We start from the raw sequence: 25306 nt of genomic DNA, 5'->3' as shown, positions 1-25306 counted from the left end.
GCAGCGGGCTGCTAGTAACAAAGTGTCTAACGATACAATTTAAAATGGTTTTTTTGCTAAGTTGCCCATTATGTGTAGACACAAGACTGGTTCATCCCTTGAAGAACATCCTGTACCTGTTTGTGGGGCGGGAGGGCATAGCAGCCACCAAGGTAGAGGTGTGCGGTTGAAAGGCAGGAACAGCTTCATCTGTGTACATGCCCCCACTCTGCCGATGGTTTAAACTCACCATATCTGTCATCACAACCAGTCCCGTTTCCTGTATTAAATATAGAGAGAAGTAAACATCTGCACGCACTAGTACGATTACCTTTTAACCCAGTGACAGCACTAGCTGAGCTCTTTCACTAAGTGTACGTTCTCACTGTAAAAGCAAAGCGCGCGTCCTTAGTGATGTCCCAGTGCCATGGGAACACGGAGGACCGCCTCCGTCTTTTTGCCGTCAGCCCGGGCCACCAGAAGTGTCCGTCATCTTTAGGAATGTTGAAAGCGTCTGAAACATCAAACTCTGCCAGCTCTTTAAACACCTGCAGAGTGAAAAACATATTTATATAAAGTTACAGTAAAAGTAAAGTTATGTACAAAAATACAGCAGGTAACATCTTAAAAACTACGATCTAAGAAAGTAATTTAAACCAGCTCTCTAAATCTATACTATAAAGCGATTTTAAGTTACAGAACGCTTTAATCGATTGTTTATTAAAGTGTAATATCACCATAATCTATAAATATGACCAACCTTTTCAGGACTCAGCTGAAAGTCGGGCTTCAGCAGGTAAAGACTCTTATCTACAGTGGCCACGCAAACACAGGATCCCCTCTGAGCCCGAACGCGCAGGGTCACCGAGTCCCCCGGCATGGACTCATTGGTCGACATAGAAATAGATACCTGCAATCCAAAACATGACACATAAGTGCATTCTGCATAAACAAGGTGCATTTAACACATTTCCGCTCCACAGAATTGTGAATTTGTAAGACTGTACGGTTATAAATTTACTGAAAAGGTTCACAGAGATGTCTTCAAATTGCTCACTTGAACATAAAACTTGAACCAGAAGACTGAATGTTTCCCTCATGAAAGAGAAAAATCTGAAATATCTATCAAATATCAAACTGTCAGGTCAAAAACTAAATAATTTCAGCACTAGCTGGCAGATCCTCAGTGGCATTCGGAATAATATCAGTCTGAGAATTCTAAGCAGCAAACTTTGGAAAGCTCTGACTGAGAGTGGAAAACTACAGCCTTTGAAAGAGGGAGGGATGGCCAGAGTCAGCTTTCACACATCAGAACTATTTCTCACCAGCACAAAATCACAAATTAACACCGTTAATCGGTTCCGCTGCCCTCCTTTCACCATTCTGTAACCTGTCATCCTCTCCTGTCATGACCCCACCTATCTGCCTGCGGCCTGTGCGGCCGCTGTCTCATCCTGCCCTCACAACCCCCTCCTCCGGCACACATACGCACAACACACACACACACTTAGTGTTGTAAGGGCATACCAGAGAGCTGTAAATACTTCAGGGAGTTAACTCCACCTAATGCAGGCAGGAACTGGGGATCTCTCCCAAGCCAACACAGCTGTTTGTTTACAGACATTACACTGTGGTGTAATGGTTGGTGCATGGATACTTAGGCTCAGCTCCAAGATGTATACAGAGAGTGCACCCTTTTCTCCGGGTTTTAATAAATCGCTATTTTAGCAGCAAAAAAACCCCCAAACAAAACATGAAAACACAAACTTAATTTTGTATATCCAAAAACACTGGTGTTTTCGTAACAAGCATATGCAACAGCACCAACTGCAGTACTTTTCTCTGGATAAATTAAGTTATAATAGTTCTGTTTCCAAACCTGGTTCTCAAACTCGGGCTTGACAGGGATTTGCAGACTGTCTGTGACACCCTCACCGTTTTCCCTCACATAGTAGACCAGCAGACGGCTGAGTGGTGCCATGCTGTGACTAACAGGAAAACGTAGGTAGGACACACATCTGTCCATCTCAGTCTGGGAGGAAGAGCCTGCAACATCTGGCAGAGTGACAGGGTGACAGTGCTTTCTCCAAAACTATCTGGCATTCTGATGTCAAAGACCACTACGATTGAGAAGCTTGGACACTGATTTCCCAAGCACTACAACAATGAAAGAAAAAAAAAAGCTGATTCATCAAAGGATTATTCTGTGAAACTTTAGCTCTTAAAATTACCTGGATGACAGTGAAGTTAGAGCTGTAATAAGAAGAAATGAGTACCAGAAGCAGAAGGAGGCAGGTGGGTGCTGTGAATGTTCTTGTCAAAGGTGACTGTGGCCCTTTTTCCTCTGTGGGAGGCTGTCAGGTTGGCTGCCTGTTGGCCTGATAGGACAATGTTTCCCCTGGATGCTACCTCGTAATGCAGGGTGAAGTTACAGGGACAAGTGGATTTGAGAGCCACTTCTGCCTCTTGTCCAACCTATACATGCAGACAGGTATAAATATACTTCACAATCTGATGTTTTGAAACATGTTTAAATCATCCAAAGTTAAGCAAGAAACTCATACCAACGAAAAAGGTCACACCTACCTTGAGTGGGGTGCTGGGACTTTGGATCTGGATGTGACACCTGCTAGGAGAGTACCAACTACTGATAGAAAGGTAGCTGGGCAAGTACTGGTTTCCAACTGTCCTGTCCTCAATGGATATCACCTTGGTCTTTGTCAAGAAAATGCAATTAAGATTAGCTTCAAATTACTTCTTGCATCACTCTGTTTATATTACGTGACAATAGGAAGTTCTGACCTCAAGCCAGACATACTGAGCAGCTGCCGGGATGGAAGGGATCTCAAAGGTGGCCTGACCGTCCTTGGAGATTAGCTCGCTGGTATAGACGTTGTCCTTCGGGGTCAGCTCTGCTTTAACGCGCACCTTTACCCCTTCAGCAGGGCTCCCATCAGGATAGGTGACCTCGATCTACAAAGCAGAGGGAAAACGACTGAGTGTGCAAATGCAGACTCATTTGTGAATCAGTAATGTACGTGGCTGAATACAGGCTTAATTTAGCTTTAGCATCTAACTGACTAGCAGTTAAAGTCATACTTTATTTAAAAAGCACAACAAATAAATATACTTTGAGCTCTTCTCAAAGCAAATCCCAGTGAGATGAAGATCCAAGCTGATTCGTATTTCTCTTCTCTTTTTTTCCCCACGGTGCCAATAACTTTTTTGTGGGCTCTCACCTTCCCTTTGTAAGGCAGACCAGGCTTGAACTGTTTGCGTGTATCCTTAGAGTACTTGATGTCAATGAGCTGTTTATGGACTGGTGTGGAATCATCAAATGTGGCTTGCTTGCTTCCATCTACGCTGGTCACAGAAGCCCAAATGCTAACAGTCCCTCTGAAGTGATCAGCCACATCCAAGGGCATCATGTCTTTGACGCACAGACTGAAATTTGCAGAGCCTTTGATCTGACAGCAGAAAAGATGTAATCAGGTACAGCAGGACATGTATAATTTTGGTGTCAGGGTTTGGAGCTTAACCTCTTAGATAATAACAATGATTTACAGTGTATGCATAAAACAGTAGCACTTTGAAGGAACTCTGAAGACAAAACAACAATCAATCAACAACCCTGTTTCCATATCAGCTTGGAAGTCTCTAATACATTCACAAAGCATGTAGAATAGGGATTAAATAAACTAACCTCCATAGTTTTTATGACAGGATGGCCCATCTCATGGCGGTAGTAGCCGACCCCATTCACCGTCATATTTACTGTCAACTTCCCAGTTACGGGTTTCCCAAAGGTATATCTGCAAAAGAGTGACATGCCAGAGTGTAAAATTGATGTTCTTTTTTGTTGTATTGTAAATAAACATTACAATAATAAAAAAACATTTATAACCTATTATCAGAGATGGACATGTAATCTGATTACTTTTTTCAAGTAACGAGTAAAGTAAGGGATTACTATTGCAAAAACGGTAATTAGATTACCGTTACTTTCCCGTAGGAACGCTGCGTTACTGCGTTACTAAAACCATGATTTTTTTTGCGAGAATGTCTCACGCCAGTGACGTAAGCGAGTGCGACGTTCGTGACAACAGCTGTGTGCAGATCAATAGTGGATCATATATCGAGTGCGGGAGAGAGTATGAGCGTGCAGCGTTTAAAGCGTGGAAGTACTGACCTTACTTTGAGTTTGATTCCATAAAAAGTGACAAAAACATTAGTGTCCGTTGTGCGTGGGAAGAAAACTTCTTTTTACACCGAAAAAAACCCCTAAACTTCCGAACAAGCACCGAGTAGCTACATGACGTAATGGGAAACTCACAGAGAAACTCGCGGATTCTTCCACTGACCGCTGCGGCACACCTGCACCAGGGTAACCCTCCGCCTACCCTGCTCCTGCTTTACAGGTGAAAATAGAGCAACAGGACCGCTAGTCTTTGATGTTATTTATTTTCTGCTGTGTTTTACTTGCATCTATTTGAAAGACTGAGTGTAAACACAAAAAATATTTTATTTTATGTGCTGGAATGTGCAGAAAATAGGTTTAAATGTTAAACTAATTTCTTCCAGTCAGAGAATGTTGCATATAATTTAATTTTTGCTTGATGCATAAAGTTAAAAGATCAAAACTGATAAAACAAGTTTAAAAAAAAAGAGACTTTTCTATTTGATTACATTTTGTATGATGGATTATGCAGAAAAAGTAGAATTGGGCTGAGCGATCTATCGCTTTGTCACCTATTCAGGTTGTAAATAGTGTTTTTAAAAAGTAACTAAGTAATTAATTACTTTTGAAAATAAGTAATCAGTAAAGTAACGGGATTACTTTTTTGGGGAAGTAATCAGTAATTAGTTACTGATTACTTTTTTCAAGTAACTTGACCAACACTGCTTACCACTGAGTAAGTCCCCTTCATTCTTTCAAAACTGCTCTGACTTGTGGGGGCATGGAAACAATACCTGCTGGGATTTCATGTGATGTATAACACCGGGACAATGGCAGTGGGCTCTGTGGACCAGGGTTGTTCTAGTGCACCCCATGGCTGCTCTGTCATGCTGGTAGTTAAGTTTAGAGATCAGGTCAACGCTTTGTGTGCTTTAATGTGTCCTTTAAGCTGATCCTGTGCAGTTTTTGATATGTGGCATATGAGAGCACACCCCCTAAAGGAGGAGGCTACTACCATGGGAAGATGTCCCATTTTGCAAGAATGTTTAGCAGCCGCTGTGTGTCAAAGTCCGCACGTAAGTACCCACCGTTTCTCAGAAGAGCGCTGCACTGGAATGAGATTATGACTTCACCATAGTCAATGGTTTTTATGCTGTGGCTGATTAGTGTAAACAAAGAAAAAAAGAAAACACTCCACAAGTCCAGGTTAAAGTCTTGTTCCACTTTCGTACAGCGCTGAATATTTAGTGACTTACCTGGCCCTGACTGTGGCCTGCTCACATAAGTTCAGATCACGGATGTAGCGCGGTGGATCAATCACCAACTCAAATTTGGGCGCCACTGAAAGAGAGGCAGCACAATATTTTTTTTTGAACTTTTTCTTGTGTTATATCTTATACGGCAATAGCCTTGCTGTTTATTTGTAATATATTATTTGACAACTACACACATTTTAGTAGAGTAAAACAGTAAATATGCTTTTAACACAACTTGAAATAAAAAGACAGGCATTTAAAAGAGCCTACAATGTTAAAAAAAAACATACACACACACTCATTACAGTGCTCTCAATAAACAATGGCAGGTGTGCGACAGTGTGTAGGTCCTCACCATATTTCTGCACTTCAAACGACTTGTTATAGGTGTGGCCCTGCACCTCCACGAAGACAAACCAATCTCCCAACACAGGCTGGTCAGACAGAGGAAAGCTCATGTTCACCACCCCTACAGGACGCAAAAATCTAATTAACACATTTAATTCCTGTGTCCTTGATAGTGATTAACCAAACTGTAGCAATCATATATCACCGTTCTTCAATTATGAGTCCAGAAAAGTAGTGTTTTAATTCAATCCCCCAGAGCAACCTAGCAATGAAATGTAAACGTGCAGCTTACACAAAGATGATGTAAAAATACTGCAAATGATGCGGCTCACCACAGCAGACAGAATTAAGCCCTCTCCACTGCACCATCCTGGATCCTCGTGGATCCTGGAAGATCAAAGCAGGATGTCACAAACCAATGTTAAGATTCCTCAACCTCACATACCGAAACAAAAATGTGGTACAAGTTTAGTTGCTCAGTGAATGTTGTTATCACACAATAGAAAAAGTCATAAATAGTTTTATTATTGCTGAACAGTCCCCTCACTGAACTTGACCCAGATATCTGGGTTCTGATATATTTTCCAAAATACTTTTAAAACTCTTTCCAAAAATAACATATACTGTAGTCTATAACTGAGGAAGAAAAATGCATCTGTGTGCTCGTTGCTACTGTTAACTCATGTATAAGCTTTTCTTCGCTTCCCATGAAGTCTTTGCTTGGTGTTTTCCAAATATTTCCTAAGATCTGGAAAGATGAATGAAGATCCAATGTGAGCTAGGTTTGCTAATACAGGGATTATAGTGTGTTGTAGATGTACAGATACAAAAAGACAAAGGAGAAGAGAAGAGAAGAGGTTCCTTTCATGTTGTTTATCCTTGTACTGGTCCAAAGAGCACCCTGTTATCTAGGTGAGCTGCCCTGACTTCTGCTCTGTAATCTCCAAGCAGGCTGGGAACTAAAATTGCCACTGTCCCATCCCGGACGTGGCTCTGCCAACCCTGGGTGGTCCTGTCAGCCTGCACTCACCAAAATATATGCCTCAATCTGCAAAAAAAAAAAAAAAAAAAAGAACAAAAGAGAGAAACACAAGAAAAAGTTGCAATAAAGTTGATAAACAAAAGTACAAATCCTGTGTTTTATCTCTATGCTTCATCCCATTCATTTCGATTTCAACAATTTTCTGTCTGTAAAATTAAGTTTTGCCCTTTTACCTGCAATGTACCTTTATAGCTGCAAACATCAATAAGCTGTCTGTGTGCACAGTTGCACAGTATGTTTGGAGTCATTGCTAACATTCCAAGAGAAATGAGTCTAGCTTGGCTACAGTAAATAAGCAACTGTACATTTGCTTGCGCACAGTGCAAAGTTTCTCCTCTTAACTCCACCAATTAAAAGGTGGAAAAGTATGCCTGTAGTAAACACTCGGTCATAAATCAAAGTCTGTCTGTCAACTCTGTCGTAAAAACACAGGTTTTGCTAATAACCCAACCCATTTTTATTAAAGGTTATCATTCAATGGGTTTACTGTTTATCTGCTGAAGAAGCACAACAAATTGCTTTAATATTTGTCTGAATATGAGATCAATTCGGAATTACCTTCTCGTTTACTGGCCTCAAGTCAGGGTCAACTGTGTAAACGTTGATGAGAACTAAAGACAAAAAAAGAAATGCAATAATCTTAAAATAAGTCTTTCGTGTTTCTAATCAGAAAAATCTGCACGCACATGAAAATCTTGATACTTCTAAAGAAAACAACCCCAGCTGTCTGAAGTCATTTGATGGGTTGAAATCCTTAATTATGCAATCAGCAGCTATGTCTACAACATTTGTACAGCTCAAATGCGGCATCAACATGCCTGCATCCCCTGACTTATTTCCACTAACTGGCATTACTCTGTGATTAACTGATTAACTACCAGGTGCACTATGAGGGAACCTTTATGTTTGGGTTTGTAGATGGGTTTGTCAGTCTGGATGAACACAGCTGTGCCCTTGCTCTCCACGGTGACGGTGGTGTAGTTGTGGAAAATGTAACCTCCTTCCGCGAGGTGACGGTTCCCCCAGACCTTCAGGTGGGCCTGGCCTCTCAGCCCCGAGGGAACCTGGTGGCGTATACACACATCCATAAACGCATACAAAAGCAAAGTCAGCGGGAACTGAAAACGTAAATTAGGACTGAAGTGTTTACTCGAGGCTGAATTATTTGCCGTGATTTATTCAATTTCATTTTCTAGAGAACAAAAGCTCCAGAATAACAAAAACAGATTTCAAAAAAAAAAAAAAAAAAAAGCAGAGAAGACGTCAGCCTCCAACAGAGTACGCTTCACGCGACGGTATTTTACGAGAATGAGGGTAGAGGTTATGAGAAGGGAAGGGAGAGAGAGAGACAGAGGCAAAGAATCTCTAAAAGTCGTGCATACTAGATTGATCTATTCCAGCCTTCGGGGGCGGCGGACCATACATGCACGTCAACAGCTGTTGCGTATTATATCGAGGCTGTTACCTTATTCCCAATGAATGAGCAGAGACAGATGTTGCATTACAAATAATGTTAGTGTTGATTTGCATGTTGCTTGAGGAATGTGCACACAGCGGACAGGGGGCTCTCACTACTGTGCAGCTGTCACCGCTGCTGAGAAAATAAAAGCGCACTTAGTGGCACACAAAGTTCCACTCACCTTTAGTTTGATGGCGCCTTTGTCTAAAAGGAGAAAAAGTGAGATTTAAAGTAAGATTTTTTTCCCCCCACAGGCTCTGCCATACACACCCGATTAGACCACTGACTGCACCTCAGATTTAAGCGCAAATAGATAGAGGAATAAATTGATTTTGAATGGGTTTTGTTGGGTTACAACCACTCTTTTAGAGGTTTCTATTAACGATGTGCTTGATGATCAAGTCCCTGAGACTCAACACAATAATAAGCTATTCGCTAAAATGGGAAAAACTGGATTTCTGTAGTTAAAGGATGTGCAAAGTTTTTGAAACCAAACCCAATGAAACAATTCGTCCAGACTTTGATATTGTCTCATCTTGATTATTGCCCAACATTACGTGGCACAAAGTAGATTAAGAAGTAGCAAGTGGTAGAAAACAGAGCAGCACATGCTGTCCTTTGTTGTGTGTACAGAACAAACATTGTAACAATGCACAAACGCCTCAGCTGGTTAACTGTGAAACATGGATTCGTTTATTCTTTTCTTGTATTGAACTGGGATGCTTTTGTTACAAACACTCCAATGATTTTGTTTGAAAATGAATGACAAATTATTCTACCAAACACGCCACAGAGAGATTTTATAACACACAGCAAGAACCAGTTCAATCAGTAGAGCAGTTTTCTATTGGTCTATTATGGAACAGAATTCATTGCCAATGTAGCAGAACTAGTGTGCACGTACGAATAGTATGTCATCAGTGCCTAGCTTGATGCGGAACACCATTTGTGTTGTGAGGAGCTGTTTGATTGTTTGCATGTGTGGTTCGTTTTGTTTTTGTTAAGATGCTGTACGGCTTTGAGTAATCAGTTGCAGTCAAAGTGTAGAGATCTGTGACCCCAGGAAGAATAGCTGCTGTGCTGCTACAGCTAATAGGGATCTTAATAAACCAAGCTAAACTAAACCTCAGTTTCTCACAGATCTGTAAAGTGATCAATAAAATGCATGCTTCTAACATGCTTTAACTGTAAGCGCTGTGGTTAAGTCAGTTCAGTTGCTGTTCCAGCTGCAACCTGTCTCCTCTAAGCAGAGTCAGCACCATCTATCTATGCTGTCAAACAAATCACACAGTGTGTACATTAAGTGGCCGATGAGCTGGACTGAACTGATGCCTGCAGTCACAGATAATCTATATAAAAGCCAAAGCTTGTCTTGTAGCAGAGGCTCACACCGTCTGTGTGTGTGTGTTCTTTAATCTATGTGTATATTTTGCCTGCCTGCATCCTTTGAAAACATGTGACATAAAGGGGGTATCTTTTAGCTTGCCTAACTTGTCGGTGCATGCTTTGTTTCCAAACGTAACCCACTGTGCCAGTGTAACTTTAGCTTAAAGAATTTGTTCTCACCGAGCACTGAGCCATGGCTGTGGGCAACCGTCTGTCCCTTCACCGACAGCTGCACCTGGACGCGGGTTTCTGCTTTCGCGTTAAAGATGGTTACGCTCACGCTCTCCTCGACGCCCGCTCGAAAGACAGAGGGTGCAGCGACCAAGTAACCCCTGAGAGAAGAGCAGGAGGGCAGAGAGAGGGAAAGAGTTTAAAGGAAGGAGGGAGCAAGGGGGTAAAGTGAGGTGAGATGACAGTAGGGGGAGAATACAGGTGATGGCAAGGGAGGCAAAAGGAGATTGGAGACCAGGTGTAAATACACATTTTTTTCTGTCTCGCTTCATCTTTTTCACTTCCATGCACGCACAAGGTTAACTGCAGTTTTCACCAGGGACGCAGTACCTGACGACCACTGAGCTTGTTGCTTTAATGTTTTCTTTGGGTGGTCCGGCACCCTCTGACAGAACCTCGACATCTGTTTGGAAAAATAATGGCTGAGATTCCTCACAGTCACTCTGACATTTAATTGAGGGAAGGGGACCTGTCACTGAGGTCACAGAGCAAAGGTCATTCTTTGATGCTTATTAAGAGTCTAGGGTGTGTGTGTCTGTGTGTGTGTGTGTGTGTGTGGGGGGGGGGGGGGGGTCCAATTTAAGTTTTATTTTGAAAGAACATGCCTTCTGGCACAAAGGGGCTACTTCTCTCAGGTAACAAAGGTAGAATAATAGGTGCTCTTGTTAGCATGCTCCAGTATGACTCAATCACCAGAGTGTGTGGAGCAAGTTCACTGAAGTGTCCACCAAATGTTGAGCTGTGTTTGAGACTCAGTCAGTTTAATTATTTTTGACCATGTGATGACCGAGGCTGATACAGCAACGCAAGTGTAAATATCTTCCTGTTAGTCTAACTCATTGCTTGCTCACCCCAGCCTTGCAGCTTTTTTCGACTGGGCCAACTCACCCCTTAACAACTTAACTGAAGATCACACAAATTAGAGGTGAGCAAATCCTTGAGCACAAGCCCAGTTGCATGCATGAGAGAAGGATCAGGTGGTTGGCATTACAGCACAACGGCATTACAGCTAGAGGCAACTGCAGTTCCTGAGAGAGAGAAAAAGTCATGAGAAAATCCCCTGGAAAATAAGGCTTTCGGGAGAATGAGGATAATAAGAGGAAATTGACTCTGTGCGTTTGATCTACAGTGAGTTTAACCAGCTCTTGGATGAGCTGGGATCAGGTGGTGGAGACCGTGCTTATTTCAGTCACATGGCTCCATTTACTCAAGTTCTAATTGTTTTTGCTCAACTTTTGTCCTGTGGGAGTTAAGAGCCTGCTCTCATGTGTAGGTGAAGCCTTTAAGAGTCACATGGTTTCATGTTTTGCTCATTGCTCAAACTTCTAAGCTAACTTGTTTAAAGCTTCACAAAAAGATCTGCTTTAGCTTGAGTTTGATAGTAACCCCTCCTCTCTTCCTGGAAGAATTGCTACAACCATCGGCGTAACTTTGTGCTGATCTCTGTCTAAATAAATAAATCTGGGTAAATTCCCAGATGATTAGACATGCAACTATTTTGCTGGTAATACCTGAAATGAGTAAAGAAAATCAACATCCTATTTATGCAAGATAATTCATAATTTTATTGGGGGCAGGGGGGGTATATTGGTTGGGTCTGATTATTGGGGGGGGTCATAACCCCCCTAACCCCCCTGGAAATTACGCCCCTGGCTACAACTAGTTGGTCTGTTATCTCCCAAGGTCACAATTAACCCCTCAAGCACCTGACTGATAGAATCGGTCCTGGGTCTGGGTTAAACAAAACAACAACAACAATGAAAGACACACAGGAGTGCATCTATTCATATTTGGCAAATTATGGGCTATCATTGACCTAATGCATCACTCTGTGTGACTCCTCACAGGTCAGTAACACAATTAATGAAAGTATGACAACAATACATTAGTGGCAGTGTGGTTGGGACAGTAATGACATTAAATTGTGGCTTATTCACAAAAAGGTTTTAATCTGACTGATCCGTACAATGAAATGCACTCAGTTTAAATAAAACTATTTTTAAAGATAATTTTTAAAAGTTTTTCAATGAACAATCACAGTCTATCCATACTTAAAGCACCGGGAAATGCTTGTAGTAGAGCACACAGCAGCTCAAAGACACCACATGTAACACAGGCTACTTACTGTCTTTCTTGTGCAGAACTTGTGCTCACGGTGCAGATGTACAAAATCCACGAAAGCCTCAAAGCTGTCAGAGACAACCGTAACATTTTGGCTCCAGAGCCCAGGATACTTCAGGATACAGTCTTTACCGTCTGAATGAGACTGGCTCTGAAAGCCCTGATTAAATGTTAAATGAAATTTAATCCCAGCCCTCACGGTCTATCTATTTATCCATTGAGATCGGTAGGAGAGAAAGGTGTGCAGAGCTCCGTTGAGAACCAAAGATCAACTTAATGAATTCATCTGTCTTCGCCAAATCCAGGTCCAAGCAAATCTTGCCTCTTTTTTTTTTCGTCTTTTAGAGCCCGGAGTATACGAGCAGTCCTCACCCATGTGCCTTCACCCGCCCCGGCTTCGCTCTCTCATATTTCAGCATTACAATTTGTAAGTGTCCTCCCACTTCAGCGCGGAGAAATGTCACCGTTACGATTTGTTTGACATCTAAAATCCGCGCAGCTCTCGCTGTCCCGGTTGTTCCCGGTGATCTCAAGTCGGATGGTCTTTTTTTCCCGCTCCTACAGCATCGCGTTGAGAGGCATCAGACGGCGCTTCTTTCGCTTTGATACCTTCTCTTCTCTGCAGAGAGCATGAATGAGACCAGCTTAAGAAACAGTAGCAACGTGTCCTTTTAGCCACTAAAAACTATCTGCACGTTTTTAGCTCAGCCAAAAAGTCAGAATATCTCAAATCTGCAGCTACTCTGTTTTGTTATGAAACATAACAGAAATGCCAAGCGGTGTGAATGACACAATTCAATTACTGAAGGCATGATTATAACAGTTTTACTCACTTAAATTTGCACTTTTGGAGTTCATTGATGCCCTGATGAGATATCTGCTGCCCTCTAGTGGCACTTAGGTTTAGATGCAGTCGTGAAGTCTACATACACTCATGAATGTCATGGTTATTTTGGTCTTTTATTTACTTTTTCGAACTGCTGTTTGTCCAGGGTGGAATGATTGTACAGTATACATGTTTTTAGTAAAGTTCATTTAAATTGGTTTCCTGGTAAGGCGTTTAAGCGTATCCTAGCTTCCAGAAGCTTAACGTTAGCCTTCTTTATTCGTTTTCAAATAAATTTTGATGTGTTCGGGATCATTGTCCTGTTGGATCACCCAGCTGTGTTCACGTTTCAACCGTTTAACTGTTGATTTTTGTGGTAAGGTTGAAGAATTTGGAGGTAGTCACGCTTCTTCTTTATTCCATCCACTGTGCAATGCACCACTACCACTGCCACCAAAACCGGCTCGTCCATGTGGACAGCTGCAAATTTCAGTTGGACTGGAAGGTGTCAATTTTGGAGCAGGGCCTTTTGGTCACACAATCTCAGTCCATGTTGATGTAAAAGCCCACTTCACTGTATACAGTGATGCTGGATAACCAGCAGTTTTCAGTTCATGGCAGGTTTGAGCTTTTGTGGTTCCTGAACGTCGTAATCAAGTTCCTCTCATCTGAGGGTGAACGCCTGGGTGATAGTGAATAACTGAATAACTAGTACTTGCGTACAATTGCTTGAACTGGTGATCTTAGAATGCAGTTGTTTAGAAATGACCCCAAGATACTATCCCAAATCTACAATTCTCCTTCTTAGATCTACACCAAGTTCCTTGGACTTTTAACATTGTGCCGACTACTGGTCAGTCCAACGAGTGCTGACAAATCCTTTTTGTTTTTTAAACTGGCAAAGAAACTACCAGTTTCAGTCGATGATGATCACCATAAGTTAATAAGTCTTGTCAAGGTAGAAGACACTGTAGAACCTTCAGCACCACTTACTAACAAATGAAGTGAGTGCACGAGCCTGTGTGGATTACAGAAAATCCTGAATAAATTCATTTTGTTTTTAAAGAAAAAGCCTTTAAAGACGTACACTTTACAGTCATTCCAGCCATTAAAGAAAGAAATCATTAAAAGCTCAAAATTACCACGACAATCAAATCCATGATGTATGTAAACTTCTGACCACCATTGTATTTCGACTGTAACCAAATTTATTGAAATGATTCCAAAATTTGAATTTATAAGAATGAGTAAACAGTTACACCTTTGAATTTCTGTACAGTTCTTGTAAAAAAATACTCAAGGGAAACATCAACACAAAATATTGGTAGTAATATAAAAGTAATTCACATCTTAATGTAACTCGTGGCCATCAGCTCAGTGACAGTCCAGATTTCTTAAAAAACAAACAAACAGTCAATTTCCTAATTTATAAGAATACCGAGCGGTATTTGTATGGCTTGTTTACTTCTTATTTGTCTCAACACAGCTCTGAACAATATTCTTAACAGTGAGATCTCTCTGTTTCTCAGATGCTATGCTGTGATACAGTTTACAGTGCAGTGTTCCTTGTCCCGGCTCCGTGAAAGCAGCTTTAGAGAATACTACTTGATTGTCCTTGTTAACCTCAACTCCACATGACCGGCACAGTTGAGCTGTAAGTGATGCGTCTAAGAACAAGAGCTTAGCCAGTCTGTCAAGAGGAAAGCGACAGTTGCGGCTGCTGTATCCGTGGCTGTATATGAGCAGCAGATCTTGACGACATGTCATCAGGTGACGGTGCAGCGCGCAGGTCTGTAGGAAGTTTAGCTTTTGAGCCAACCGAAGCAAACGGACAGGGTTTCTCTCAAGGAAAGCTTGGTTGATGAAAAGAGCAAGTTTGATGTTTGGAGTGCTGCGCAGTCGCAATGGGAGTTGCATGGTGTGCTGCATAGCCCGAGCTGAACCTGTAAGAGAAAATAAAGCATACAAAATTAATTGCTTTCTGGAGGACGTGGAGGAGTCCTTAATTTTTAAAAACATTCCCTGCATCAAAAATCTGTTTGCACAACACTGAACTAATGCATGCATGACTTCCAGCTCGAACATGCATACAAATACACCAAAATAGCAGATGATAAACAAAGTCACCAACCCAAGTTGTACAGCAAACTGAGCGACTGGAACTCTTCTTGGTTGGGATGAGGTCCTGTTTTGGTCATGTAGCAATCCAGCAACCAGCTGAGGTATTCCTGCAGGTGTATATCATTGATACGTGGGTCGTAGAGCCGCAGCGGCTCCCCACAAAGACGATAAGAGGCATAGATGAGGAAACGAACGGTTCGCTCTAAAATGACCACGCAGTCCAATCCTGACATCCTCTGGATGATCATGTCCTGCTTCACAGCACGAAGACGGTCAAAGACAAAGGTATAAACCTGCGCGACAACAAATAAGTAAACAACAAATTAGTCATCTTTAATCTATGATGATAGATTCTGTTTTGCTATTTTTCCATCAGATATTTTCACATATTTTAAAATGAACAGACAGTGAAATATTTGTCGTTCCCTGCAAGGCTTGATTTAGACTTCTGCTGGAGAGAGGCTATAACATAACCTACGTAGGTGGCTAATGTCGTTGCTGGCATTTATGCTTGTGCTGGTGTATTATGTTTTAATTACCTTGTTGTAATGTCCCTGGGTTGTACAGCGAGCTGTGACCCGCCTCTTTGTTGTGGTTAGTTATTTTCGGGGGCAAATATATTTGTATCTTTAAATTTTTCCACTTCTTTGTACATTTGCTCACATTCATTCTGATAGTTTCACCAATCTCCCTTCAGGAAATTTGCTGACATTTGTGAGTGTTTATATCGATGTCATGATTATTTGTTCAAGAGAAAGCGATTGTTATTCTTTCCCTGATAAATTCAAAAACTGCAGCAAAAAAGTAGCTGTAGCAATAGTAATGCACAGGGGGAAGTGACCATATTGAAAGAGTCACTCACAGCAAGTAGCCTATGTCGACCCAACGATTAGTTACAACGTAGCAACGCTGTAGATTTCCAGCTGAAGCATAAATTCCCCTTTAAGAATCACTTGCAATACAGTTTAAATTTATATAGCAGAATAACCTACAGCAAGTTTAAGACAGGAAGGTTCAAGAATTGGGATTATGACAACAACAAAAAATTAAAGTTTTACAACTGCACTTTTTGTCAAAGCACCGTTAGGTTCTTGGTAAAATAAAGAACTGGCTTCTGCACGTGCATGTTGTTTTGAAGGTGGTAACACACACTTCTGCAAAATAAATAAAATGGGTCCTAAATTTAAATTCTTTAGCTGTCTTTAAATAATAACACGTTTAATTTCTAAGTCACCAATTCAGTTATTAAACACGAATCATTCCCTGATATTATGTACCATAAACGATGAAATGATTTTTGCTGAGAAATGTTACTTCAGAAAGACTCTTGTGAATGCAGTATTTTACACATTTTACAGCCTTTCTTTCCTTTTCCAACATTTTTAAAATCTGTTGCCATCATCCAGTTTTAAAATATTGAAAAAAGGTTGGACTTATTTACTGTTACACAAAGTCCCAAGCTTTTGTGGAAATCAACAGTTTGAACGATCGGTGTAAATATTACGTACCTCAGTCCATGGATACAGGCTTGGGGCGGCTGCAATGTCATTAATAAGGTAGTTAACAGTTTTCAGCAGCACAGGAGGTGGTCTGAGGTCACTGGGTTTGGTTGAGTCCTTCCCAGCTGCTGGTCTGGAATACTCCTTAACGGCACGCGATGGGTCTCCTTTTGGCCGCCGATCTTTCTCTGTGCCTGGTAACATTTCAAAATGGTGAAGTCGGTTCTGAGCCTCACGATCCCGTAACTCCTGAGCGGGGCACATCGTTTGGCAGGTGCCCTTTGGCACCGTGTCCTCTTCATGCTGTCTGGGTTTCTGCTCCTCCTCGTCCGCCTGTCTAACTTGTGCTTTCCCTTCACCTTGCCACTGCTCTTTATCCCTTTGTCTCCATTGTCCTTCTGATGGTGCACCCCTCCTCTGTGAGTGAGATCTGTTTGATTGACAGTTTAATTAGTAATTAATATTGATATTGCAAAGCAAGTATTAGAAGCACCTTTTACCTCATATTTACCTTTTTCAACAACAAGTAATCTCTACTCGTTGTCAAGCAAACTTAAATGAGCCCTGCTTTGTGCCTGAATCCGTCTGCCACGGTAAACAACAGAGGCTGCTACTTCATTTCTGTGCTGCCTCTAAAATCATGATCTTTCCCAGCATCATCTTAACATTACCGCTTATACTCAGTCTTTGAAAGCAAAGACGATATATGGATAAATATCATCCTTGGGGATTGTGTTCCTGGATCTTCAACTGAACTGGAGCTGACGATGGTAGTTCTACACCAGGGAACTGCTGTGAGGTAGAAGCCACTGTAGCTAGCCCCTGCAGAAGGTGGAGAACTGGCTCATCAGCTGGTCCACAAAACTCAACAATAACTGCTGAATAGAACAAGGACTATCTCTGGAGCTGAATACATTTTCTTTGTGCTCTTACCGCTTTCTCTGGTCTCATCTTTGCTTCTAACTTTGCCCCCAAACTGCTCAACCTGAACCGTCCCTATCTTTGCAATCCTGTGGTCATTCTCAATGGAAATCCTAGCATTTTCAGCTTAGCCTCCTGTCTTTTTGTCAGTGCCACTGTCTCCAAACCACAGATCAGGTCTCACTACTATCTCATAGGTCTTCCCCTTTTCTCTTGCTGCTGTCTGTCACAAATGTGTCCCAAGATTTGTATCCTCCTGCTCCACCCTACCTGCACCCTCTTCTTCTGTTCTTTTGTCTTTTGGTTTTGATGGCTGCCCCCAGGTATCTAAACGTACCTACCTTCAATACCTCTACTTCTTACAACTTCGCTGTTGCGCGTTAATCCCTCTTATTCACACATGTACTCTGTCTAGCTTCTACTGACTTTTATTCCTCTCATCGCCAGAGCATACCTGCACCATACTCTCGCTAAAGAACACAATATCATCTGCAGAGATCATGGTCCATGGAGACTCCTGCCTGACCTCATCTGTCAGCCTGTCCATCACCACTGCAAACAAGGAAAATCTCAGTACTGATGCCCGCTGTACTGCACACGCCACCACCGTCTCACTATCCTCATACATGCACCAATTCAACATTTTTAAACTGCAGCATAAACGTTTTGCTAACGTTTGTATTATAATGTGTATATTCGAGTTTTATCCAAGTAAATATGCAACAAGCAACTTTTTTTAATATAACGTTTTCATCCCACCGCTAAAACAGGAAGCCCCAAATCTTAAAATACCTCTCTTGCTCCTTTGCAGATTCAGGGTTAGAATAACACAACGCAACAAAGGATACGGTGTCGTGCATGCAATGTGTAGAGGATAAATCACTGCATATACATATATATCTGCCACAGGTGTTACTGCAGCGCTGACCATCATGCTAATGTCTAACTTGGACGGCTAGCTAGCGGTCTGGAGGGTTGGCTACCAAACAAAAACACATCGTTATTTCCACGCAAACATCTGTTTTTTCGAAGCAAAAAACATACAACTGACATTTGGTTTATAATACAATTTTAAGAAATGCTCACTTTATGTGAAATAAATGTTTTACTCACATGCGACGGCTTCTCCTGCGATTCATTGGCTCTCAGTAAAGGGAAGGTCGTCACTTTCCACAAACTACCAATAGAAATGAACCATTGTTGTCTTGATTAACGTCACATCCGGGTGAGGATTGACTCATTTAAGGTCGAATGTTTTATGACTTTAAAACGTAGTTTTTGATGTTTAGTTAAAATTGCAAAATAAAACAAGCACACATAAGGGGTCGAACAAAAATTCAAACGCGTTGTTAGACTCAAATCAAATTAATAATTTTGCCAGTTTCTGAGATATCACAAGTTTTTGATTTAGTGACAAGGTATGTTAGAGTTATTTGATCAAAGTTTCAAACTCCCCTGTATTCAGCAACCTTGGTTAGGATATTATGGATTCTTAGTGCAATGCGATTTTTCATGGTCTGCAAAATCTAAATTCTTTCTTGTATTTATTGGTCACATCTATAAAAAAGCAATTAGTCCACATTTACAACATTACAACACAAAGAAAATCACAAATGTACACCTACACAGTACACACAAAAACAGACAAAACCTGTGAATATATAGAAATCATAAAACGTGGAGTTGGAGCATATCCAAAGTGCTTGTTCTGTGTATCCCATGCTGAATGCGATCCTTCAGTGTTTGGGGCAGTAGAGCTCTCTGGATCTTGAACTGCCCAGCTGCTCCTCCTCTGTGCTCTGCTGCACATAGATTCTTTGACGACAGACCAGTGATGACAGTTCCAGCTGCTCCTTAAAGGCCCTGGAGGGGAAAAAATAGAAAAATAAATAAAAGTGATTGTTTTTAAAAAGGTTTTGATAAAGCTGCCATACCCACACTGTTACACAACCTGTGAAGGAACAAAACAATCATAACCTAACACAGCAAAACACAACATTCTTTATACATGTGCCTACCCGGACAGCTGCTGACTGATGTCCTTTGATGTTACTTTTATGTCTCGAAGGCACTCCAGAGATGTGCTGTTGTCCTTATAATCACCCTCTGTGCACTCCAACAGCAATTTCTCACTCTCCTTTAAGGATGCCACAGCTTTATCTGAAAGGGGTCAATTTAAATTTAAAAAAAGAGGGATCAGAAAACAATAATTTTCTCCAAGCTACATACCACATATGACTTTTGTTGTAACAAAAGCCCATGGTGGTTGTACAGTTTTAAATGGCTCATGTAATCACTCATGTAAATGCCTGAAAAATATTTCTAAATATATAATTAGACTTAAAACAAGGGTCTTACCATAGCCTTACAGTATACCACTATCCTGTAAAATTCAAGCAACAGAGCCCAAGCAAAACATGATTCATGGAAGAATTTTATTTTATTTATTTTTAAATGCAGTTCTTTAAGTCTTTATTATTTTTCCAGTCAGAGCACCCCCTGCTGGGCACTTTGTTATTAAACCACAGCTAAATCACCCCAAGTATATTTTTAAATTAGTGTGTGTGTGTGTGTGTGTGTGTGTGTGTGTGTGTGTGTGTGTGTGTGTGTGTGTCCTCCTCCTGTCAACAGTTTGACATAGAAAGGATTTCTCCATGTAGCTTTTTAAATTTCACCAACATAAGTAGTAGATCAAAACATTTATTGGAGGCTCAATGGAGTCTGCATCAGTGCAATTTTGTGGTTTTTTTTGTTTGTTTTTTTAAAATCGTACTTATGAGTTTAACGTAAAAATTACCTAGAAATTCACGTCTATCTCCATCAATGTAGAAATTCTTAACAGGCAGCTCATGTCGGGTGGTGTCAACAGCTGTAGCAAAAGACTTGTAGTCCTTTGTAAACTGACCAACAGCCTCTGCCACAGGAGTCAGTGTAGCAACCTGAGGGACAATAATTATAGAACATGAATCAATTATACGCTTTGTGTGTCCACCATTTTTCACTTCAAAAACATGTTTTGACCAGACATTAATAGAATCCAGCATCATTCAAAAGAGTGTACAAAAGAACCAAAGTTTGCTACCTAAGTGTATTTTCGCATTAGTTAACCCAAAATTCAAATGGACATTAAATATACTAGTGCGTCACCAAAAACTAGAATCATAAAAAAAAAAAAAAACCCCAAAAAAACCAATTGTAACTTAATTCAAAAAAGTAAAGGTTTAATATAGTTTATATTCAGTATGTTTAAAGTGAAATATTTCAAGCCTTTTTTGTTTTAATTTTGATAATTTTGGCTTACAGTTGCCACATGAGGAAAACCGATGACAGTTGTCCAGTGCTATTCAGGGGCTGCATCCTTCGGAAGCCGCATTTGAAGGCCGATTACCTCACAGCCAGGTGATGAAGGCTGTCCCAACTCGAAGGCTCCAAATGCAGCCGAAAAATGAGTCCTTCATTTCCCCGAATTTGAAGGATGGGCCGGGTGTATCCGTCGTGGCCCAACCTATCCCAGAATTCAATGACGGCAGCTACTTGGTTGTAAGATTTTTCTTCTTACTCTTTTCAAATACAAACAAATCTGAAGGCTAGACCGTCCCATTTCACAGCCTCACACTTCTCGGTCTTTGAAGGAGCTGGCCCACGTAGACCGCGAAGGCCCGATCCTCCAAAGGATGCAGCCCCTGAATTGGGACACAGCTCAGGTGACAATGATCGACACCCTCTAGAGGACAGCAAAGGCTGAATGCTCACAGAGTGCTGTACTAAAGCATATTAATAGGAAGTCAACAAATAGGACCTCTCCAAAAGTTGATTCTGTTCATCTGGACGTAGCGTTTTGTGGGAGAAACGTTTCGTCACTCATCCAAGTGACTTCTTCAGTCTCAGCTGACTGCAGGTTTCCCCCATCTTTCCTATTTGTTATCTTATCAACAAATAGGAAAAAAAAAAAATGTGGTAGGAAAAGCTGCACAGCCCTGAGAGGATTGTCAAGAAAAGTTGATTCAAGGACATGTGAGAGATTCACAAGGAGTGAATGAAGGCCAGTGTCACAGAATCCAGGTCCAGATCACTGCATTTTTCATGTCCAAAATCAACACAGACATCTACCAGCAGATTTTAGAGAACCATGCTTCATCTGCTTACAAGTGTTGTAAGCAGTGCCACAACAGAACACACAACAGTATTAATTAAAACGCATGTTAAAAAAGGAAAACACCATTTATTATTCCAGACCTGCAAATCCAGCAGTTCATTCACCAGCAGTTTCTTTTCTGCAAGGAGGTACTGACGTTTCTTCTCCTTGACCTCATCATGCAATGACTGCTCTTCCTCCATTGCTTGCAGAATCTTTGTTTCTGCCTCAGCCTTGCGTTTTGCTGTATTGCTCTCCATCTTAAGTAAAAAATTGTAAGCATAATATCTCTCAATGTAGAAATCACCAAAATAATAAAATAGATGACTATGTTTTTACTTAACATCTTACTGTACACTAACTGAACTATTATCAGATCTATTACATCAACTAACCTTAGCTGTGAGGTAGGCCAGAAGAAATGTTTCCATCTCAACCATCATCTTTTCATTCTCTGGATTTCTTTCAGGTTCTACTGCATTTTCAATGACTGTTCGATCTTGGGAGATAGAACAAAAAACAAAGTTACAGGACAGTCCAAACCATAAAAAAATTTCAGCATTTTTATTCTGTTTACCTTTGATAACCGAAATATCTAACTCTGGTCGAAAGCGGGGATTATCTGAGAATGTGGACTGCAGAACACTTTTCCCGAGAAGTGATACTTCATTTTCACGTGACATCATTGCTAAAAAGGAAGAAAAATGAGAATGTGAATGTGTTATTTACAGCTATCATTTAGACCATAGACGCTTACTCAGATACTTTTTTGCACTACTAAAGATATTAACTGAAAACTATTCAACTAGAATCAATCTAAATAGTTGACTGTATCCATTTGTCAGTTGATAATATTTTTCCAGAAAACATAATTTCCATTGTCCCTTTTTTTTTTTTTTTTTAAATATATACAAGCAGAGCACATCCATATCCAGGAACAGTGGATTCGGAAAGCCGCTGAACTGAAAAGAGGCACAAAACTACATTCCATCAAGTCTCAAAATGATGGAATGTAGTTGGAAAGTTTTATCTTAGAAGAGTCAAAGTGAGGGATTTTCTCACTTCTCACTTCTCTCTTTTTAAATTTTTATGTGTATCCAATTTCTCTCCAGAAGGCTAGATCGCATGCTGTATTGTAAACATCATGATACAAGATCTTTTGCAGTCCAAAACTAAAAACTGCCAGTAGCTGTAATATTTCAAGTGGTTGTGACTTGGTTGTTTGGCAGCCTACTTGTAAATCTATTATCATAATGCATGATTTTATTGGCATGTTGGCTAAGGTGGACCTAATTACTGAGCTCTAAAGTGAACTGGATACCTCTGATCTGCATCTAAGTCTTGACAGATGAAAATAAAAGCTTTTTATAAAGCTGATAATATGATTACAGCGCACAACACTTACCATACATGTCTGAATCAGCACCCACAGTCACAACTATGGCCACAGGGATTACTTACATGTTGCATATGGGGCCATTGAGCGTCTTGTCGGAGTACCCGCCTTTGGTTTGACACCTGTGGGTTTTGGTGAAGATGGTCGTGGCACAGTGATCGACTCATTGGTCAGTGAGTTACTCTGTTAATGTTTACAGAGATGCAATCAGTATGAAAAATGTGACAGCAAAATTCAAGATGAAATTAAGACGTGTGCTAAATATAAATGTGAGGCTGAAGACAACATCTCAACATCTTAGCTTTGAAAGCTATGTAAAACGATGAATCTAATGAACAAGTGAAGCACATATTTTACAGAAAAACAGAAATAAAAATAGCATTACCTTTGAAAGAGATGTCTTCTCAGCAGACTGAAGATATCGAGACTTAACAACAGTCCCACTTGCTAAAGATTAATGAGGACATTTATATTATATTATTTATGATTTTATTTAAGAAAGAAAAAAACCATTTAGACTGAATGTTGCTGTAACACAGGGGTGGGGAAACTCCAGGCCCCAACTGCCGGTGTCCTGCAGGTTTTAGATGAGTCCTTGATCCAACACAGCTGATTTAAATGGCTATATTACGTCCTCAACATGTCATGAAGTTCTCCAGAGGCCTGGCAATGAACTAATCATTTGATTCAGGTGTGTTGACCAAGGGTGCTATCTAAAACCTGCAGGACACCGGCCCTTGAGGCCTGGAGTTCCCCACCCCTGCTGTAACACATCTGTGCAAGCCTCACATCACTAAAATCCTCTATAAACGAAAAATAGTTCAGCAAGTTCAAGAAAAATTGTGTCATGATTATTTTATTTATACCTAACAGCTATCATGCAAATTGAGTTGCATTATTAGATCTTTTGTGGAAAATCACACAGACAGTGATCAGCTCAAATACCTTGTGGAAGACCCTTTGAGGAGTTTTTAGGACTATAAATTAAAGTGATGTCTGACACTGACGGCTGTAGGTAAAATTAACAATCTATTAAGCCCATAGTAGTATCGCATACTTACATTTGACAGTTTTCTTCACAGATCCGACGTTGTTGGCTTTATTAGCAGGGTTACTGCTTTTTGAACTGAGAAGAAATACAGGATACAGAAATGAGGACGAAAATGGAACAAACAGAAAGTATGCTAAGCCAGACGCTATAATGTTAGCCGAGCTATCCTCAGCTTTCTTTACACAAAAAAAATTCTTGTAAATGTATTTCTACTTATAAACTATTTCTAAATACGTCTAGGTCTGTCGCTAAAGAAAAGAATATATAGTGCGTCAAAGAAAAACCGCTGAGCTTCAGTGTGTTTTCTGCACATTAAAATAAGCTACAATTTAAAACAAATCAAACACCGGAGAATGTTACAACAGCAGTGTAAAAGAAAAAGGGAAATATAGAAACTACCTTTTAGAGTCGGTGGGGATGCTTTTAAAACTACTTGGAACTGTTGTCGCTCTTCTCGACGCCATAATGTTTTGAAGAAAACCGCCTGTCCGCCGACTCTGTAAACCGGAAGAAACATGAACTCACGCTTTCTTTTTGTTCCGCGTTCGACCTTTAAAAGCAACCGGAATGTCTGTTGCACCTACAGTACTGAAGTAAGTACAGTTATCACGGCTTATCTAAATTAGTTTTTTTTACTAAACGATTTGTAGCTACGTAATCTTTTCCTTCAGAATATCCCATAACCTCTAGTTAAGTTCCTTCTCCTTATTCTGAAGCTTGCTTCATTTTTAACAGCAACAATTGTCTTTGCACATAGAGTTACGTCCTTAGGATTTTGCAAACTGGGACAATTTTCTGCAAATGTGCCTCTGTACACCACCACAGTGGATTTTGAATCATGCAGTCAAGCTCTGACTGAAGTGCAGACTTTCAGGTTTACCTTATGGGGTTTAACTGCATTAACTGTCTTTTTATACACAATTCCCTATTTTGAGAAGCTCAAAATTAAGGACAATTTCAACAATTTTAAGTATAAAAACAGTTTTTAGTTGTTGGTTGAAAATCCTTTGCAGCCTAAAATTCATGGATATCACCAAATACTGTTTTCTCTCTTTACTGAAGCACTTTTCAGCTGTTGCTTGTTTGTGGATGTCTTCTAGATGTTTTCTCAAAGTTTAATCTGCCCTTCCCATTCTTAAGTGTAACTAGTGGATGGCACTCTGCTGTAAACCCTGGATAATGATACTCATACCTCATTGAGAGTGTTCTTGACTTGGGTAGATGTTCAGATTTTTTTTTCTTCTTTACCACAGAGAGAATTCTGTGATCATCTTCTTTGGTTGTCTTCCATGATCTTCCTGACCTTTTGGTGTTCCCGAGTATTCTTTTTTTTTTTTAAGATGGAACCAGATTGCTGA

The 25306-nt window shown here is 40.6% G+C and overlaps 3 protein-coding genes across 7 annotated transcripts in view; all 3 read right to left on the bottom strand.

The window, feature by feature from the left end:
• cpamd8 (C3 and PZP like alpha-2-macroglobulin domain containing 8) overlaps positions 1-13904 on the bottom strand; it is a 46255-nt gene extending 32351 nt beyond the window's left edge. For both annotated transcript variants that reach the window (XM_040052631.1, XM_040052632.1), the window contains exons 1-18: positions 12004-13904; positions 9828-9979; positions 8443-8465; positions 7701-7866; positions 7361-7413; positions 6791-6808; positions 6093-6147; positions 5768-5881; positions 5413-5497; positions 3683-3791; positions 3219-3446; positions 2782-2952; positions 2566-2694; positions 2256-2454; positions 1859-2034; positions 740-889; positions 366-527; positions 117-259 (exon numbers count right to left, since the gene is read on the bottom strand). In XM_040052631.1, the coding sequence (XP_039908565.1) occupies positions 117-259; positions 366-527; positions 740-889; positions 1859-2034; positions 2256-2454; positions 2566-2694; positions 2782-2952; positions 3219-3446; positions 3683-3791; positions 5413-5497; positions 5768-5881; positions 6093-6147; positions 6791-6808; positions 7361-7413; positions 7701-7866; positions 8443-8465; positions 9828-9979; positions 12004-12089 (2219 nt within the window). In that variant the 5' untranslated portion in view covers positions 12090-13904. The remainder of the gene's footprint in view (positions 1-116; positions 260-365; positions 528-739; positions 890-1858; positions 2035-2255; positions 2455-2565; positions 2695-2781; positions 2953-3218; positions 3447-3682; positions 3792-5412; positions 5498-5767; positions 5882-6092; positions 6148-6790; positions 6809-7360; positions 7414-7700; positions 7867-8442; positions 8466-9827; positions 9980-12003) is intronic.
• Positions 13905-14015: 111 nt separating this feature from the next.
• Positions 14016-18627, bottom strand: sac3d1 (SAC3 domain containing 1). Of its 4 annotated transcripts, none has more exons than XM_040052652.1 (4): positions 18480-18627; positions 16455-16875; positions 14957-15239; positions 14016-14768 (listed from the first exon to the last, which is right to left on the bottom strand). In XM_040052652.1, the coding sequence occupies exons 1-4, from the start codon at positions 18503-18505 to the stop codon at positions 14287-14289; spliced, it is 1212 nt and encodes a 403-aa protein (XP_039908586.1). In that variant the 5' UTR covers positions 18506-18627; the 3' UTR covers positions 14016-14286. The 4 variants fall into 4 exon arrangements, with proteins under 4 accessions (XP_039908586.1, XP_039908584.1, XP_039908585.1 ...); XM_040052650.1 differs by lacking the exon at positions 18480-18627 and adding an exon at positions 18159-18391; XM_040052651.1 differs by lacking the exon at positions 18480-18627 and adding an exon at positions 17821-18107.
• A 104-nt stretch (positions 18628-18731) lies between these two features.
• On the bottom strand, positions 18732-24480 carry haus8 (HAUS augmin like complex subunit 8). Its single transcript, XM_040052655.1, has 10 exons — positions 24348-24480; positions 23959-24023; positions 23283-23344; positions 22963-23080; positions 22079-22189; positions 21897-22000; positions 21603-21761; positions 20164-20305; positions 19385-19526; positions 18732-19229 (listed from the first exon to the last, which is right to left on the bottom strand). Exons 1-10 carry the CDS (start codon positions 24410-24412, stop codon positions 19103-19105), a joined length of 1095 nt encoding a protein of 364 aa, XP_039908589.1. The 5' UTR covers positions 24413-24480; the 3' UTR covers positions 18732-19102.
• Between the last annotated feature and the right edge of the window lie 826 nt (positions 24481-25306).

The sequence above is a fragment of the Simochromis diagramma genome, unplaced genomic scaffold (assembly GCF_900408965.1).
Source record: "Simochromis diagramma unplaced genomic scaffold, fSimDia1.1 OVJJ01000419.1, whole genome shotgun sequence".
Classification (NCBI taxonomy): Eukaryota; Metazoa; Chordata; class Actinopteri; order Cichliformes; family Cichlidae; genus Simochromis; species Simochromis diagramma.
This window is presented reverse-complemented; position numbering and strand designations above follow the sequence as displayed.